The sequence below is a fragment of the Pleurodeles waltl genome, chromosome 12, assembly GCF_031143425.1.
Source record: "Pleurodeles waltl isolate 20211129_DDA chromosome 12, aPleWal1.hap1.20221129, whole genome shotgun sequence".
Lineage (NCBI taxonomy): Eukaryota > Metazoa > Chordata > Amphibia > Caudata > Salamandridae > Pleurodeles > Pleurodeles waltl.
This window is the reverse complement of record NC_090451.1, coordinates 683,261,747-683,280,919: the sequence shown is the minus strand read 5'-3', so window position 1 is coordinate 683,280,919 and position 19,173 is coordinate 683,261,747. Positions and strand designations below refer to the sequence as shown.

The window sequence follows — 19,173 nt, the reverse complement described above, 5'->3', positions numbered from 1 at the left end:
AGCGACGCAGTTTTTTCTGGTGGCTTCATCAACGGAGGTTTAATAGAAGTAATAGGAGCCTTTACCACAGACGTTGAAGTAGTCGTTGCCAATGACTGTTTCGTCGACGAGGTGGTGGAGATGGTAGATGTGAACACCGTTGTCGTCGTCAATGTCGTCGACGGTGGTGTCATCGTCGACTTGATTTTGGTGGATACCGTTCTAGAGCTAGAAGGCTCAGATGAAGGAGAACGGTGAGACTACTCCTTCTTTCGTCGAGGAGAGGATAGCTCAGATACAACTGAGCCCTGTAAGCCTTTTGCACCTTCCTTATGAAGCATTTTTTGCCGCTTTCTGGATCTTTCCGCCTGGCCAGGTCCTCAGATTTGGACCTTTTATGTGGCCTTTCTGTCTCACTCTCCTCACCTGAAGTACAGGATTTTGCCTGAAGACATGTCAAGAGTCTACCCTCACGGTCCCTGAGGGTTTTTGCAGGGAAAGTACAGCATATCTTGCAGTCTTTCACCTGGTGCTCTGGGTAGAGGCAATATAAGCAATCTTTATGTGGATCATCCACATGGAGCCTTTTCTTGCCACAGGTCTTACAAGGGCAGAAAAGGCCTTTTCTAGAAGAATCTGACATTCTTAGAGGTTTTTGGAGAGAAAATCTGAAGAAGTAGAAAAACTGAGCAGAGCTCAGGGAGACTCCCTTCACACGATGTGCGGTATAAAATCTGAGGGAAAGAGCCTCTCTGGAGAGTGTTCTAGAGGGTGCTGGTGCCTGATTGGCCAGCAGCCAGGTTTGGGTCCTTTTCACAAAAGGACTTAGATAGGCTATATGAGTGATTTGGATTACCATTATAGCCTATAGGAAAAAACATTTGTTTGTTCATTATTGCTTTTCATGTACCGTGGGACTCCCACTTTGACGATGGGGATGATTCAAGCATGTGAATTTATGAAAGATCCAATACTGGATAACAAACAGCTCACGTTATCTGAACAAATGTCTAAGAACTGCTTGACCCACCGTGGCATCATGGAGCGATTCAGCATCCAGGCAGTAGTGCTTCGTGAAGGCGTACATTGTCCTCCACGTGGCTGCACAACAGATGTCTGGAAGGGACACTCCAGAGAAGAGTGCACAAGAAGTATATACTGCACATGTAGAATGTGCACAAACTTTACTGTCCAGCAGTCGACCAGCTTTTTGGTGGCAAAAGGCTATGGCACTAGAAATCCATCTTGAGATGGTTTGTTTAGAAACAGGGAGCCCTCTCCTGGGTGCACTAAATGCCACGAACAGCTGACTGGATCTTCTGATTGAGGATGTGCGCTGCAAATAAAATTTAAGGCATCGCTTGACGTCCAAAGAGTGCAGCGATCTTTCTGCCCCAGTCTGGGGCCGTGGAAAGAAAGTCCTTAGGACCACTGGCTCGTTCATGTGGAAATCAGTTGGCACCTTTGGGATGAACTTCGGGTTTGTCTGTAGTATGACTGTGTCATCTGCAAGCCTCATGAAAGGCTCTTGGATGGTAAAGGTTTGAATCTTGCTTACTCTGCGAGCAAATGTCAACGCTAAGAGGAGCGCTATCTTCCAGGTAAGATACTTAATATCTGATTTATGAATAGGTTCGAATGGCTCCTTCATCAACTGAGTTAGGACTGTATTCAGTTGCCAAGATGGAGGAGGTCGTTTGGCTGAAGGAAAGGATAAGAATAAGCCCTTCATTAACTGCTTTATCAGCTGATGAGACCAGAGAGACGGTCCTTTAGATTGTCGTCTATATCTGGAGATTGCAGCTAAGTGGACCTTAATGGAAGCATGGGCGAGACCAGACCTCGCCAGTTGGAGAAGGTATGGTAAAACCTGTTCTGGAGCAGATGTAAGCGGATGAACAGCATTCGCAGAACACCATAAACAAAACCGCTTCCATTTTAATGTATATGTCTTATTGGTGCTATCTGCACGAGCTTTAGCTAAAACTGTTTGACAGTCCATGGGAATGTTTCGATGGCCGAATTCATTGAACTCAGGAGCCATGCACATAACCTGAGATGCTTGGGATCCGGATGCCTCATTTGGCCCTGGCTGATGGTGAGCAGGTCCAGAATGGGTGCTAACTTGATGGGAGGACACGAGGATAGCAACAGAAGCTCCGTGTACCACGGTTGACATGGCCAAGCTGGAGCAATTAGAATTATCTGGCAGAGCTCTGATTACATCTTGCTGATGACCCGAGGAAGAAGGGGTATCGGAGGAAAGGTGTAAGCATAAATCCCTGACCATGCTATCGAAAGGGCATTTCCCCACAACCCTGACTGGGGATGCCAGCTTGCATAAAACCGTCATTTCGCATTCGGAGGCATCGCGAAGAGGTCCAGGTTCGGTGTCCCCCCACCTGCGGAAGACTGCATCCAGAGTTGTTTGGTTCAGTTCCCACTCGTGTGAAGATGTGTTTAGCCTGGTTAGAGAGTCTGCTGTGATGTTGCTGACTCCCGGGAGATGTTCCGCCCATATGTGCACTGAATTCTGAATGCACTAGGTTCAGATGAGCTGAGCTTCTGTGGAGAGTAAGCGAGACGGAGTTCCGCCTTGCTTGTTTATGTAGTGCATGGTGGTCGTATTGTCCGTCCGGACCAGCACTGACGAACCTCGGATTCTCGGAAGAAAAGATTGTAGTGCAAGGTACACAGCTCTGAGTTCGAGGAGGTTGATGTGCAGAATCGCATGAGAATTGGGCCATCTGCCACTGACTTGCAGATCTCCGAGACATGCTCCCCATCCCTCCATCGAAGCATCTGTCATGATGGTGAACGAAGGGATTTGATTCAGGAACTCCAGACCTACTGAAATGTTTGCAGGCGTTGACCACCACTGGTGGGAGTGGGAGTGGACCATCCTTGGTGTTACGTGAATGATGTCCCGAAGGACCCTTGCGCCTGCTTCCACTGTTTGTCGAGCTCTTCCTGTAGAGGGTGCATTTGAAGACGATAGTGTGGAACTAGGTTGATACAGGAAGACACCATCCCCAGTAATGATCTGAACCTCCGAAATGAAAGATACTTTTTTCTTCGAACTGATTTTGCCAAGGTCAAAAGCTTGAGTTGGCGATCTTCTGCAGGAAAGGCTTTTATAAGAGTTGTGTCCAATATAGCACACAGAAACACCATCCTTCTGGTAGGTTGGAGCTGTGACTTGTCTCTGTTGAGAGTGAGACCTAGTTGTTGGAAAAGACGTAACGTGGTCTTGAAAGAGTGACGTAGAGCAGAGATATTCCGAGCCTTTAGTAACCAATCGTCCAGATGTGGGAATACCTGGTGCTTGAGACGTCTCAGATATGCACCCACTAGGGCTAAGCACTTTGTGAAAATCCGGGGGGTTAACTTGAACCCGAAGGGTAGCACTCTGAACTGAAAGTGCTGGCCGGCTATCATGAATCTCAGAAATTTCCTGTGCTTGGGGTGAATGGGAAAGTAGAAATACGCATCCTGAAGATCTAGGGAAGCCATGAAGTCGCCTCTGTTGAGAAGCTGTAGTACATCCTTCAAAGTTACCATTTGAAAGGATTGTTTTTTTAGATATTTGTTGAGCTGCCTCAGATCCAGGATGGGTCTCCACAGACGGGACTTTTTTACTCTTGATTCTTCCTCATCAGAAAGACCTCTTCCTTGCTGCGAAGAGGGTATCATCTCTATTGCCCCTTTGGACAACATGCTTGCTATCTCTAGGAGGAGAAGATGCAGATGTTGTTGGCGCTCCCGGGAAGGTGGAGTTTTGGGAGGCCTGGAAATGAATTCTAGTAGAAGGCCATGAGTTATGATGTCCAGAAGCCACTTGTCGCCTGTGATCCGATTCCAGCGACGTAGGTGAAGAGACAAAGAGGGAGGGGTAGCCGGCCCCTGGAGGCTGTCATTGCCTGCGCGAGGTATCCTTGGACTGTCTTCCCGATCTTCCTGTAGAACGTGGTCTGCTGTATGCTGCCACTGGAGGCTGCCTTTGATGGTACTGGGGTCTCGATGACTGATACTGGGAAGAGTAGGGTGGATGGCGAAAGGACTGGTAGCCACCTCGAAAAGTGGAGTGGCCTCTACCCCTGGCTCCCCGAAAGAGAGTATGTTTGTGCTGTAGGGATCCCAACGACCTGGCAGTATCAGTATCAGACTTGATCGCCTGAAGGGCATCGTCAACATGTTGCCGAACAGGTCTTGGCCATCGTACGGGAGATCCAGGATTTTCGTTTGGACATCCGGCCTGAAATTAGTGGCTTTCAGCCATCCCTGGTGCCTTAAGACGGTTGAAACAGCCAGAAGCCTAATTCCTTTGGCTGCAATGTCCAGGGCGCAGTAAATTACTTCTGCAGATGTTCGCTGACCCTCCATAATGAACTTTTTTGCGTCCGACTTGTTGGTATCTGAAAGGTCCTCTACAGAGTGGGAGATGTCAGACCACAGCTGCCTGTCTTATCTGCCCAGTAGTGCCAATGAATTTGCTGCACGGACCACAATTGCTGACACAGAAGAGAACCTCTTCCCAAAATTGTCCAGGCGCCTTCCATCCTTATCAGGAGGGGCTGATGAAGGCACTGAAGGGTTCTTGGAGGTTTCTGGGCAGCCTGGGAAACCACACAGTCTGCTTTAGGGTGACCCACTAGGCACCCAGGAGCGTCTTCTGTTGTCTTATGCTTTTTGTCCAGCTTTGGTAATACCGCTGGTACTGTCGCGGTGTAGGAAGTTGGCTCTGTGTATGCTATTTCTTACTTTGAAATAGTACATACAGAGTCCAAGGGTTCCCCTTAGAGGTAAGATAGTGGCAAAAAGAGATAATTCTAATGCTCTATTTTGTGGTAGTGTGGTCGAGCAGTAGGCTTATCAAAGGGCAGTGTTAAGCATTTGTTGTACACACACATGTAATAAATGAGGAACACATACTCAAAGACAATTCCAGGCCAATTGGTTTTTATATAGAAAAATATATTTTCTTAGTTTATTTTAAGAACCACAGGTTCAAGATTTACAATCAATACTTGAAATGAAAGTTATTTCACTCAGGTATCTTAGGAACTTTGAATCAACACAATAGCATGTACAGTTTTGATAAAAAGGGCAATAAGCTATTTTAAAACTAGACACCGTGCAATTTTCAACAGTTCCTGGGGGAGGTAAGTTTTGGTTAGTTTTGCAGGTAAGTAAAACACCTACAGGGTTCAAAGTTGGGTCCAAGGTAGCCCACCGTTGGGGGTTCAGGGCAACCCCAAAGTTACCACACCAGCAGCTCAGGGCCGGTCAGGTGCAGAAGTCAAAGTGGTGCCCAAAATGCATAGGCTTCAATGGAGAAGGGGGTGCCCCGGTTCCAGTCTGTCAGCAGGTAAGTACCCGCGACTTCGGAGGGCAGACCAGGGGGGTTTTGTAGGGCACCGGGGGGGACACAAGTCAGCTCAAAAAGTACACCCTCAGCGGCACAGGGGTGGCCGGGTGCAGAGTGCAAACAGGCGTCGGGTTTGCAATAGGTTTCAGTGGGAGACCCAGGGGTCTCTTCAGCGATGCAGGCAGGCAAGGGGGGGCTCCTCGGGGTAGCCACCACCTGGGCAAGGGAGAGGGCCACCTGGGGGTCGCTCCTGCACTGGAGGTCGGATCCTTCAGGTCCTGGGGGCTGCGGGTGCAGTGTGTTTCCCAGGCGTCAGGTTCTTTGAAGCAGACAGTCGCGGTCAGGGGGAGCCTCTGGATTCCCTCTGCAGGCGACGCTGGGGGGGGGCTCAGGGGGGTGAACTATGGCTACTCACGGGCTCGCAGTCACCGGGGAGTCCTCCCTGTAGTGTTAGTTTTCCGCAGGTCGAGTCGGGGGTGTCGGGTGCAGAGTGGAAAGTCTCACGCTTCCGGCGGGAAACGTGTGGTCTTTAAAAGTTGCTTCTTAGTTGCAAAGTTGCAGTCTTTGTGGAACAGGGCCGCTGTCCTCGGGCGTTCTTGGTCCTTTTAGATGCAGGGTAGTCCTCTGAGGCTTCAGAGGGCGCAGGACCCTGGGGGACGCGTCGCTGTTGCAGTTTTTCTTGAAGTGGGGAGATAGGCCGGTAGGGCTGGGGCCAAAGCAGTTGGTGTCTCCGTCTTCTCTGCAGGGCTTCAGGTCAGCAGTCCTTCTTCGTCTTCAGGTTGCAGGAATCTGTCTTGCTTGGTTCTGGGGGCCCCTAAATACTCAATTTAGAGGTGTCTTTAGGTCTGGGGGGTTAATTGTGCCTCCTCCCTGAGGGGAGGGGGGCACATCCCTAATCCTATTGGGGGAATCCTCCATCTGCAAGATGGAGGATTCCTAAAAGTCAGAGTCACCTCAGCTCAGGACACCTTAGGGGTTGTCCTGACTGGCCAGTGACTCCTCCTTGTTTTTCTCATTATCTCCTCCGGCCTTGCCGCCAAAAGTGGGGTTGTGGCCGGAGGGGGCGGGCATCTCCACTAGCTGGGATGCCCTGTGGCGCTGTAACAAAGGGGGTGAGCCTTTGAGGCTCACCGCCAGGTGTTACAGTTTCTGCAGGGGGAGGTGAGAAGCACCTCCACCCAGTACAGGCTTTGTTACTAGCCACAGAGTGACAAAGGCACTCTTCCCATGTGGTCAGCAACATGTCTGGTGTGTGGAAGGCTGGCAAAACTAGTCAGCCCACACTGGAAGTCGGGTATGTTGTCAGGGGGCATCTCTAAGATGCCCTCTGGGTGTATTTCACAATAAAATGTACACTGCCATCAGTGTGCATTTATTGTGCAGAGAAGTTTGATAATAAACTTCCCAGTTTTCAGTGTAGCCATTATGGTGCTGTGGAGTTCGTGCATGACAGACTACCAGACCATATACTCTTATGGCTACCCTACACTTACAATGTCTAAGGTTTTGCTTAGACACTGTAGGGGCATAGTGCTCATGCACCTATGCCCTCACCTATGGTATAGTGCACCCTGCCTTGGGGCTGTAAGGCCTGCTAGAGGGGTGTCTTATCTATGCCATGGGCAGTGTGAGGTTGGCATGGCACCCTGAGGGGAGTGCCATGTTGACTTAGTCATTTTCTCCCCACCAGCACGCACAAGCTGGCAAGCAGTGTGTCTGTGCTGAGTGAGGGGTCCCCAGGGTGGCATAAGATATGCTGCAGCAGCCCTTAGAGACCTTCCCTGGCATCAGGGCCCTTGGTACCAGGGATACCAGTTACAAGGGACTTACCTGGATGCCAGGGTGTGCCAATTGTGGAGACAAAGGTACAGATTAGGGAAAGAACACTGGTGCTGGGGCCTAGTTAGCAGGCCTCAGCACACTTTCAAATCATAACTTGGCATCAGCAAAGGCAAAAAGTCAGGGGGTAACCATGCCAAGGAGGCATTTCCTTACATGCGGGTTTTTCATAATTATTAGCCCTTGACTCCTGACATGGTCAATGATTGGGATAGCCCTAATGGATTTTCTGTGCGGCTCTTTAAAATCATACAGAAAATAGTCCTGCTGCGTAGATGGCAATTGCAACTCAAACCTCAGTGCAGCTTTCTCTAAGCGGTTATGCAAAGAGCCAATATCCTCAGGAGATTCGACTGCCAGTGGCTCCGGAGAAGGGGGTGCCGGGAGCACATACTCATCCCATTCGTCCTGGTCAGATAGAACCTCTCCTTCCTCTGCCGCTTCATCAGAAGAGGCATGGACCTGAGGACTCTGCGGAGCCTGAAGAGGAACCTGTGGTGTCGTAGGAGAAGCTGGCAGAAGTGCCAGAGTAGCTGGAGTAGAAACTGCTGGCGTGGGATCTTTCCTCGGTTGAGGTTAGAATCGTTCTCTGTAGTCTGCCAGCATAGCCTGGAGTTCGGACAACAGACCGGAGGGCAGAGATACTGTTCCCTGATGTTTTGGTACTCGGTCATAGTACTGTTGGCCATAATACGAATTGTCGCTTGAGTACTCCTGGCATTTCACGTGAAGCTGCAAAGGACTTCTAGCTACTCCAAACATTGTATCTTGATCTGAGCCCTCATCATCATCGTCGTCATCTAAAAAGCTAGATGGCAAGAGTCTTGAAACTTTGCTCAGGGATGTAACAGAAGGTGTTAAGCGAGCTTTAGAAAGCTTTTTAAGCGGAGTATGTTGCGCAGGTTGATCCAAAAGTAATGTAGATGGTCTTTGTCTTTTTGTTGGAAGCAATTCTGGTGTTGAAGGCAAGAAACCAACTGTCGTCGCGGGGCGTCGACGATACCGTCGTCGCTGGAAACATTGTCGCCGGCGATGGTTGGACCGTCGACGAAGCGTTGTCAGAATCATCGTCAACGGAGGTGTTGTCGATGAGAGCATTGCCAACAAAGGCATCGCCGACGGGTGTGTCGTCGGCGAGAGAAGCATCGACGAGATGAGGCGCACTGTCGACAAGGATGATACTGTCGTCGACGAAGATCCTGTAGCAGCTGCCGGCGACGAAGAGATGGTTACCACCACCGGCGTCACCGATGAAACGGTCGTCAACGAGTGTATCGTCGACGATGGCATCGACGACAGTGCAAAGCTAGGCTTCTTAAATCTGTGAAGCACTTTAGGAGGAGGAGTGGCAGGCTCTGAAGCAGTTTTCTTTACTTTTTTGAGGGATTCTGTACCCAGTCGTTTTTTCTGTGGAGAGCCATGGTTTGATGGCTCTTGCCCGTCAGAACTTTCTTGTTTTCTTTAAAGAGGTGTTTTAGGGGCAGAAATAGAAGAAGAGGCACTGTCCTCAACCGAGGCAGAGAGTCCAGTCTTACCTCTTTGCAGCCACAAAAGAAGGCGACCCTCCCTGTCCTTCAGGGTCTTGGTAGAAAACTTCCTGCAGATTTTGCAGTCCTTAGTCTTGTGGGTATGGTACAGGCAGTAAATACACTCCTCATGTGGATCCACATATAATCTATTTTTTAAGCATGAGGCACAGGATCTGAAAAGGCCTTTCTTCAGTGTCTCTGACATGGCAGCCAGTTTGAATCACCGGAGTAGATAGAAATATCCAAAAGCTGTAGAAACAGGTCTTCTGACAGAAAAGTTTGAGCAGAGCACAAAGGAGACTCCTCAGCACAACGTGCGGTGCAAAATCTGAGGGAAGGCAGCTCCTCACAGGAGGTTCTAGAGGGGTGAGGCTATCTGATTGGTTTAAGTTTGAGTCTATTTTAAAAAACGACTAGAATGGGTTATTGTATTGAGCCCTACTTCATATATTGTGTGCATACATCTTGAGGCCTGGTTTTATATTCCACCGGGGACTCCCATCTCGACGACGGCAAAGTATTCAAGCATGTGAATCTATGAAAGTTCCAATACTGGAGTAAAAGCTGATCCTGTTCGGGAGCATTGTATTTCTTGAGTATACATGAAGGCACAGGTTGAATTGAGGAAGGTGTAAGAAAAGTTTGCATAGCCGGTTCTAAAAGGCCCGGGACCAGAAGTAAGAGAGGTCTAGATGCCGTTCAATGGTGAAGGGTTTCAAAATGACTGAAGACAATGTAGGAGGAGATACAGTGTCAATATTAAATTTCGCTGCTCCTCTGACTACAACACTGTTAAACGTAATGAGGTTTTCAATCAGGGAAACTATTGCCAGTGGTGAAACAGACAATGTTGGTGAATAATCTTTTATTGAAGAGCAAGATGTTGTGGACCATGAAGGGGTCCTATGTTTTCTGTGAGACCTGGATCGATGAAAATGTCTAGATCTGGTTGATGATGTATGAGGAGACCTAGATATTGTGCTGTGTCGATGAGATCTTCCTCTTGGGCGTCTGGTCTGTTGACTTGGATATCTTCGTGGTGCCAATTGTTGCCCCTGAGTGCTAAATAAAGGTGATGTAGAAGAAAACCTCCCAGTAGGGGTGCGCTGAGGAGAAGTTGTAAGCATGGTACCTATGCTTGGAGAGTACGTCTGGGAGTAATCAGAACCTGGACTTTGATGAACTTCCCTTTGTTTCTGTGGAATCTGTAGTGAATGAGGAGTCACTCCAGGCAATATTGTGCCCTTTGGGGACAAGGATCTGTTTCTTGACGTCGATATAACTGAGCACGACAACAAGTGAGACTCAGTACAAGGTTGTTTCCCTGTTGCAGGTGATTTTCTTGACATCGATAACCTCTTCCTCGACGTCAGTGTAGCAGAAGCCGGTTCTGATGTCGAAGGCCTGTGCGGCGTTGAGTAGCTCAACATCGAGAAGGGTGTCACTTGATGCAAAGTCGAACTTTCATGCAATAACATATGCCTCAATGGCTTGTGTCTTGACTTGGAATGATGTCTTGATGTTGATTGCTGTCTAGTTGACGTTGTCTTTGAGGAGTGACTCAATGGTGATTTATCTGTCATCAGCCTCTTTGACAGCGACTGAAGCAGTACAGGGGCCTTCGTCGTCGACGCTGACAGGGAACATACCGGTATGTTTCTTGCTGCTGATCCTCTCCTTGGTGACAGCGGGGGAGATTGATGCCTTTGAGTACATTTTTCTAGCAGCAGGCTTTTCCAAAGAAACGTGTACATCATGTAAGATTCATTGTTAGAGAACTGGGACTAGATTTTGGAATTGGGTGTTGGACCCACCCAACAGTTTAAGACTTTCCATGAAGTACAAGCCCACCCTGTCACTTTGTACTTGTAAGCCTTTATAAGCCTGAGCAAAGATAGGTGAGAAAGAGTTACAAAGTTCCCTCATGCATGTGTGGTTCTGTAGGCTGTATCTTTGTGCTCAGTGAAGAGCCATAAATAGCAACCACAAAGATGGAGAAGGATAAGTTACTTACCTGTAAATCCTAGTTCTCTTCCAGGGGTATCCTCATCAAAGTCATAAACATTGAATATTCCCGCCCTTGTGCGGGGACCCCGGAGCATATATCAAATATACACATATTATACATGTGTAATAAATAATCATGCAGGCTATCATGTTAAAAACAGGCTAAAAATGCTTTATTTCTATGAAGTTTTTTTTATTTTTATTTTTTATATTAAATACTACAATAGAGCATAAATATGTGCCCAAGCTCCTAAAACTAGGATTAGTGAAGTGAGCAGTAGCAAACTCTAGAGAAGAAATAGAAAAAACTGCATTGAAAAACACTGAAGCATTCTTAGCCAATAGGCTGCATGAAGGTTAACACAGGAGAACCATAAAAACTTTGGCACCGTGCCTTTAAGACCCTGAGCACCTCCAGTATCCCACCATGCCTCAGGGGTGAAGGAAAGGTGACAGTTGGTTCACAGTTAGGTCAGTTCTTTTTACGGTGACAATTTTCATAACTGATTCAAAACACAGTCTGTCCTGCACTTCTAGGAGACGTGCGTCCGGGGAGGAGGGTGGGTTGTTTATGACTTTGATGAGGATACCCCTGGAAGAGAACTAGGATTTACAGGTAAGTAACTTATCCTTCTCTTCCAGGGGATCCTCATCAATAGTCATAAACATTGAATAGATTAGCAAGCCCATCCCTAAACCCAGCGGACTGTCCGATAGAAGTGCAGGAATAGATAGGTATTACGCAAATAGATTTCTTAGAGAGGCCTGCCCCACTTGGGCATCCGCTCTTGCATCTGAGTCTAAACAATAATGTCTTGTAAACGTATGGACAGACTTCCATGTAGCAGCCTTACAAATCTCAGATATTGGAACATTGTTAAGGAGAGCATCAGTAGCCGCTTTACCCCTTGTGGAATGCGCTTTAGGCCACGCCAGCAATTGTCTATTGGCTAGCTGATAAGTATTAACAATGCAAGAAACTATCCATCTTGATATTGTACGTTTAGATGCTGCCTCTCCTGTCCTTAAATGACCATAGTTTACAAACAAACGGTTAGAGTGTCTAATCGACTTCGTCTTGTCCAGATAAAATTTTAGCACTCTTTTCAAGTCTAATGAGTGCAATGCTTTCTCTGCCGGAGTTTCCGGATTGGGAAAGAACGTCGGTAAAGTTATGGTCTGATTAATATGGAATTCTGACACCACCTTCGGAAGGAAAGATGGGTGAGTTCGTAGAACCACTCTATTGTCATGAAAAACCGTGTACGGTTCTTTTGCAGACAAGGCCTGGATTTCACTGACCCTCCTCGCTGAAGTAATGGCCACTAGAAAAGCCGCCTTCCACGTAAGGTGTTGTAAAGAGGCCTTATGGATAGGCTCGAAAGGAGGGCCCATAAGTTTTGCCAGGACTATGTTCAGTTCCCACGGAGGAGAAGGCCTCCGAATTGGCGGAAAAACTTTCTTCAAACCTTCTAAGAAATCCTTGACTACAGGTTTTGTAAAGAAGGATTCCTGAGAAGGCGATTTGCGATAGGCAGTAATAGCAGACAAATGTACCTTAATAGATGATACCTGCAGACCGGACTTCGCTAGATGAAGCAAATAGGATAGTATGACATCCTCCTGCGCCCGTATGGGATTATGACCTTGCTGACAGCACCATATGTAGAATCTCTTCCACTTAAAAGCGTAGGAACGCCGCGTGGAAGGTCGTTTGGACTCTTTCAAGATGCTCATGCACTCTTGTGAGAGCCCTAGGTGCCCATACTGCAGGAATTCAGGAGCCATGCTGTTAAGCTCAGAGAGGGTAGGTTGGGATGTAGAATCCTGCCCTCCATTCTGCTCAGAAGATCCGGTCTGCACGGCAGCCTCCTGTGAGGTTCTTCCGACAGGTTGAGGAGATCCGTGTACCAGAATTGTCGGGGCCATTGCGGCGCTATAAGAATCATTCTGGTCCTGGATCTGTAAAGTTTGCTGATCACTGCCGGAATGAGGGGAATCGGTGGAAAGGCGTAAAGAAATATCCCTGACCAGTCGATCAACAGGGCATTCCCTCGAGATCCCGGACGGTAGAACCTGGATGCGAAGTCTGGGCATTTCTTGTTTACTTCGTCTGCGAAGAGGTCCAGTTGAGGCCGACCCCATTGCGCGAAGATGTATTCTGCGACTTTGCCGTGCAGGACCCAATCGTGAACGTCCTCCAGGTGTCTGCTTAGAAAGTCTGCTTCCACGTTCTGCTGACCTGGCAGGTGAACTGCTGTAATTGACATTCCTCTGGCCAGGAGCCAATGCCATATCGCTTGGGACTCTCGCGATAGGGGTAGGGACCTCGTTCCCCCCTGTTTGTTCAAGTAATACATCGTGGTTGTATTGTCCGTCTGTATCAAGAGAGTTTTCCGCTGAATTAGCGGTATGAAAGACTTGAGAGCGAGATGGACCGCTCTGAGTTCTAGCAGATTGATGTGGTACTGCTTTTCCTTGTCTGACCACAGACCCTGCGCTTGAAAAGGACCCAGATGAGCCCCCCATCCCTGAAGAGATGCATCCGTTACTAGGGTGTCGGATGGAAGCACCTGGTGAAACAGAGCACCCACTGACAGGTGAGGTCTGTGCATCCACCATCTCAATGACTGAAGTGCTACCTCCGGTAGCCGCACCGTGTCCTCCCAGCGACCTGATCTTTGGCTCCAGTTGGTCTCCAATGCCTCTTGGAGGGGTCTCATGTGGAGTCTGGCATTTGGGACAATAAAAATGCACGATGCCATGGAGCCTAGTAGTGATGTCACCTGACGTGCCGTAGGTGCGCTGGTTCTCAACAAGTCCTGGCACTTCTTGTTTGTTGAGGATAGTCGTTCCTCCGAAGGATACACTTTTTGTATTTCTGTGTTTATGATAGCTCCTAGGTAGTGAAGATTCTGCGTTGGAGTCAAGGTTGACTTCTGGTAATTGACCTGAAGACCTAGGGCTTCGCAAACTCTTAGTACAATGTCCCGATGGCTTCTCGCCTGCTCCGGAGAAGAAGCCTTTAGTAGCCAGTCGTCTAGGTATGGATATATGTATATCCTTTGTCTTTGGAGATGCGCCGCCACCACTGCCATACATTTCGAGAAAACTCTTGGGGCAGATTTCAGGCCAAAGGGTAGAACTCTGAACTGGTAATGCTGTAACGCTACTCAGAAGCGCAGGAATTTCCGATGCTTTGGAGCTATTGGGATGTGAAAGTACGCATCCTGCAGGTCGATGGAGCACATCCAGTCTCCCTGATGCAGTTGAGGGAAAATCTGGTGAAGCGCTAGCATTCTGAACCTCTGCTTCCTTATGTATTTGTTCAGCAGCCGTAGATCCAGAATTGGCCTGAAAACGCCCTCTCGACCCTTCTTTGCCACTAGAAAGTAACGGGAGTAGACCCCCTGTCCTCTTTGTGCAGGTGGAACCTTTTCTATGGCGTTCTTTCTCAGGAGGGCGAGAGCCTCCTTGCGTAGCAAGCTGAGATGAGATGGATTGTCTTTGGTTGGTGGCAAGCGTGGTGGAGGCTGTTTGAAAAGAAGAGAATAGCCATGTTCGACAATATTGAGCACCCATTTGTCTCTTGTGATAGAGTGCCACTCGTGAAGATAAGCAGTAATACTTCCCCCCACCGGAGTGGTGTACAGTGTCGACGGAAGCGAGATTTCATTGCTTGGTGGGTGCTTTCGGAGTGGACTGTTGAGGTCTGCTTGACCCTCGCTCCCTTGTGTTTCTTCGTTGAAAAAGAGGGCGTCCCTGTCGCTGCTGTGACCTTTGCGACCAATGAGGGACCCTCTGCTGGAAAGGGCGCCTATCATACGGCCTGTACCTCCGCCTGAAATCTTTCTTTCTTTCGAGGCCCACCGCCTTCAAGGTATCCACCTCGGTCTTCATGCGGGCCATCTCTTCGTCTGCATGGGCACCGAATAGAGAGTTCCCGGCAAATGGGAGATTCAGGATGCGTTGTTGTGCTTCCTGTTTCAAGCCTTTGAGCCTCAGCCAGGAAGATCTCCTCGCACAGATACCATGTGCGTACCCATGAGCAGCCAAATCCGCCCCATCCGCTGCCGCGCTGATAACCTGGTTGGATACCAGGCATCCTTCTTGTAGTATCTCCTGGAAATCTTGCCTGTCTTCTCTGGGCAATTTTTCTGTAAATCTACTGAGGGAATCCCACAGAGAACGATCGTACCTGCCCAGGAGCGCAGACGCACTGGAGACCTTCATTGCTGAAGCCGCCGTCCCGCATATCTTTCTCCCTAGAGAGTCTAAATGCCTGCTCTCTTTATCCGGGGGTACCGTGGATGAAGAAGCCAACGAGTGGTTCTTTCGGGCGGCAGCTATGATCACCGAGTCCGATGGCGGATCTTTTCTAAGGAATAAAGAGTCTTGTTCTGGAGCCTTGTATTTCTTGAGAATCCTAGCCGGTGCAGACTTAAGCGAGGCTGGGGCCAGAAAAGTGTCCATAGTTGGCTGCAGCAAGCCAGGCACCAGAGGCAGCAACTTTTTTGACGCTGATCTCTGTTGTAGAGTCTCAAAGATGATCGATGAGGAGGTAGATGGTTCTGGAACCTCTATGTTGAGTTTCTGCGCTCCTCTTAGCAACACCTCGTTGAATGTGGTAATATCATCCACCGGTGAGACTCTAGCAGGTGGTGAATCTGTAAGGGTGGGTGAGTAACGCCCGACAGAAGAACCTGATGAAGACCAAGAGGGTGATCTTCTTCTTGACCGCGACCTGGATCTCCGTTGAGAGCGAGATCTGCTGCGAGACGCTGTAGCAGAGCGTCTAGGCCTCGCGGTCGGTTGGCGAGGAGCTGAACGAGCCCGTTCTGCCCTGGCTGTCGGTGATGGCGTTCTTGGCAGGGAGGCAGTAGGTGAATACATTCGCGAATACTGCGAATCTGGGGATGCCGCTGGTCTGTTGAGGCTCTCCAGCCATCTCAGAGATAGATTGATGGGCGAGACATGCCCAGATGATGCCGCTCTAGACCGAGAAGAGCCGCTCGGTATGGAGACCACTGGAGATGGTGCCTTGTCTGGCGTGGGGCGATGTTCTGCTCCCTGTGGGACAGGTAAAACCTGTATCGACGTCGATGGCTGTTTCGATGTCGAGGGGCGCCCAGCCGTTTGTTCCTGTCTCGCCGTTGAGTGCCTCGACGTTGAGTGCCTTGATGTCGAACGACGTTCCTTGGACCTCGACCTGCTCGCCGTCGTGTGCCTCGACGTGGAGCGATGGGAGGTTGACGGCGGATGTTACTCGTGCCGTTGTGGCGATGACGACGCCGTGTGTCCTGACGTCGGAGGGCGCACAGCCTTTGGCGGCGACCGGGCACGCCGGCGATGGCTCGACGTCGATCGGCGGGCTGCCGTCGACGGAGACCTGCCCCTGCTCTGATGTTCCCTCAACGCCGTTCCCTTCGACGTCGGGTGTGTCGCCGTCGACGGCGATCTATGCCGGTGAGACGGTGGTAGCGACGACATCGACGGTGAACAAACAGGTACTTTCCTACCTGTCGACGTCGCCTGGGCCATTCTCGCCTGAGAATGGCCTTCTGGATGTCTGGGAAGTGAGGAGGACGATGTTCTTTTCCTCTCCTGAAGCCCATGAAGCCGGATCTTCTCTCTGTCTTTCAGAGTCCTCCTAGGCATGTTCTTGCAGTACTTACAAGTGTCAGGGAAGTGACTCTGAGGCAGGCACACTATGCACAGAGAGTGGGGATCTGACTGGGCCTTCTTCTTCCCACAAGCAGGGCATTTGACAAAAAGAGAAGGCATTTTTCTGTCAGAAAAAACCTTCCTAGCTCAGACAAAGATGTTATTTGTCGAGTGAAAAATGAAAAAACGCTTTTTTAAATAATTTTTCTGAGAAAAACTCAGAAAAACTGAGAGCTCAATGCTCCAGGATCCTCTCAGAAGAAGCCGGAAAAAAGAACTGACCTAACTGTGAACCAACTGTCACCTTTCCTTCACCCCTGAGGCATGGTGGGATACTGGAGGTGCTCAGGGTCTTAAAGGCACGGTGCCAAAGTTTTTATGGTTCTCCTGTGTTAACCTGCATGCAGCCTATTGGCTAAGAATGCTTCAGTGTTTTTCAATGCAGTTTTTTCTATTTCTTCTCTAGAGTTTGCTACTGCTCACTTCACTAATCCTAATTTTAGGAGCTTGGGCACATATTTATGCTCTATTGTAGTATTTAATATAAAAAAAAAAAAAAGAAAAAAAAAAAAAACTTCATAGAAATAAAGCATTTTTAGCCTGTTTTTAACATGATAGCCTGCATGATTATTTATTACACATGTATAATATGTGTATACTTGATATATGCTCCGGGGTCCCCGCACAAGGGCGGGAATATTCAATGTTTATGACTATTGATGAGGATCCCCTGGAAGAGAAGTGGCTGCTGACATCTTCCGGGGGCACTGACGTCAAGGGATGTTTAAAATGTGAATCCCACTATGCAGATCATGCACAAACCAAGTATTTTGTTAGGTGCTTACCCTACTTGCATGAAGTCGGCAGTCCTCAAGGAACAAGTTTGAAGTTCCTTTGGATCCCCAGTGCAGTTTGGAAAGACCAGGTTGGATCTTCTTGTCAAGGAACCGGATCCTCTCCCGAAATAAGCCCCTCTCTTCTGGAGATAGAGCTGCAATGATTCTGAGAGGAAGAGATAAATGAGGTTAGCTAAATGCTTATTTATGTGCAACTCTAATAAACCAGGGAATTTAAAGCTTCTCACAGAACATCGACAGTCATTCGATACCATGGGTGTTGATGAGAGGAGTTCTGTTATGCCTCCCTCTGATACTTAGAGGAGGAAATATCTAAAGCATAGTGGAATGTATCTGAATCTTTATAAAAAGTACAACGTCATGCAATTTTACAGACTTTGTTGCCAATTTCAAGATTGTGGGCTCTGTTCGAATCATGTTAAGTGCAACTTTATTTTGAACTCTATTGTACTTCTCCAAAACAGGCCAAGTGACCCACAGTAGACCTCAATCCTAAACCAGTTTGTTATTCCCTGCTAGGCCAAGGCATCCTTACACTCTAAATGTAGCTGTCACTTCAAAACAGAAAAGTGACCACCTTCAATCCAGACTTCAAGTATTTTAGGCCTTGATCCCCAAACAAGGTCTATGACTTTAATACACAGACAGAGGTACATGTATTGGACATGTGTATGACCCGGATATGCCCCAACTCTACCATGACACCGAGCCAGGATGGAACTTCTTCCACATCCATGCCGGATTATCTTCCAAACTGAGGTGCCACCTCCAATGAGGCCACAATTATCTTCCTGAAAGCAAGCTGTACGCCATGCTGCTAGGATCAGACAGTGACCAGCCTAAACAGTCCAAATTAAGAAAGAAAAAACCTTCGCATTACCAGCCTCATTCTTATCTGTCTTCTCTAAACTGGACTGTAATTCCCACAACCAGGCTTTGAGACACCCTTCTCCTCCCACCAGAAAGAGTGTAAACCCATCCTCACAACCCAACCCATCCAAAATCATGCTTAGAGCTAGTCTTGAACAAAAACGTGTCTGATATCTTAAAGCATGTCTTCAAAATAATCAGTAAACACAAAGCCACACTGTTCACCATGAACTAAGTTATCACAATCTAAAGCAGATATCATTCTGAGAAACATTGCTTTCAAGCTTCTCTGTGTCATTTTCCACAAAAAGCAATATTGTATGCTGCAAAATGCAGAAGATTTTCTCACCTGTTATAGTCTCGAACAACAAGCAAGACATTCTCACGTAGGTTATGAAGTTCATCTTTTCTCTGATAGATGTCTACCACATAATGAGGGATCTCAAACATTAGCCTCTCCCAGTAGTGAATCTCTGCAAACAGCTTCAGGATCCCCCTGTGAGATAAAAGGCAAGAATGAGAAGGCAGCAACAGATTGTGCACATATACACCACAAGAGAGATTCGTACAGAAAGACTCTATTCCAGTTTAACATCTTTACTCATTTTGCAAAATGATTCTTCGTGTGGACAAAAAAATAAAAAAGGCACTGTTAAGCTTAAGTGCCAACTTTTTACACAAGATTTCTTATTTTTTAAATACTGTAGACCCAAAACACGATGGATATACATATGCTAAGAAAAGTAGTCATGTATGATACCAAAAAATGTAAATGGGGAACTCTTTGCATCAGGTCTACATTTGTCCTATAACTCAGATGACTATCTCTTGCTATCCATACGAAACCATCAAAACAAGCATCACATGAACACCTTCCTCTCTCCGCGGTCTCTCATTGGTAGCTATCCATGTGGTATGACTTCTAGGAGCATTTGAAAACTACCCTTACCTTCGGAGGTAACTAAAACCTATTTTAATTGGATGCGAAGGCAGAATATGGATGAGATAACATATAAAGATATATAGCTTGACATCAGTTTTTGGTGAAAAACGAACAACT

General features: G+C 47.9%; 1 protein-coding gene across 1 annotated transcript in view; it reads right to left on the bottom strand.

Annotated features, from left to right (window-relative positions):
• DNAH2 (dynein axonemal heavy chain 2) overlaps positions 1–19,173 on the bottom strand; it is a 1,666,550-nt gene that overhangs the window by 1,275,914 nt on the left and 371,463 nt on the right. The window contains exons 15-16 of the mRNA XM_069218683.1: positions 18,463–18,609; positions 17,232–17,388 (exon numbers count right to left, since the gene is read on the bottom strand). Coding sequence (XP_069074784.1) covers positions 17,232–17,388; positions 18,463–18,609 — 304 coding nt within the window. The remainder of the gene's footprint in view (positions 1–17,231; positions 17,389–18,462; positions 18,610–19,173) is intronic.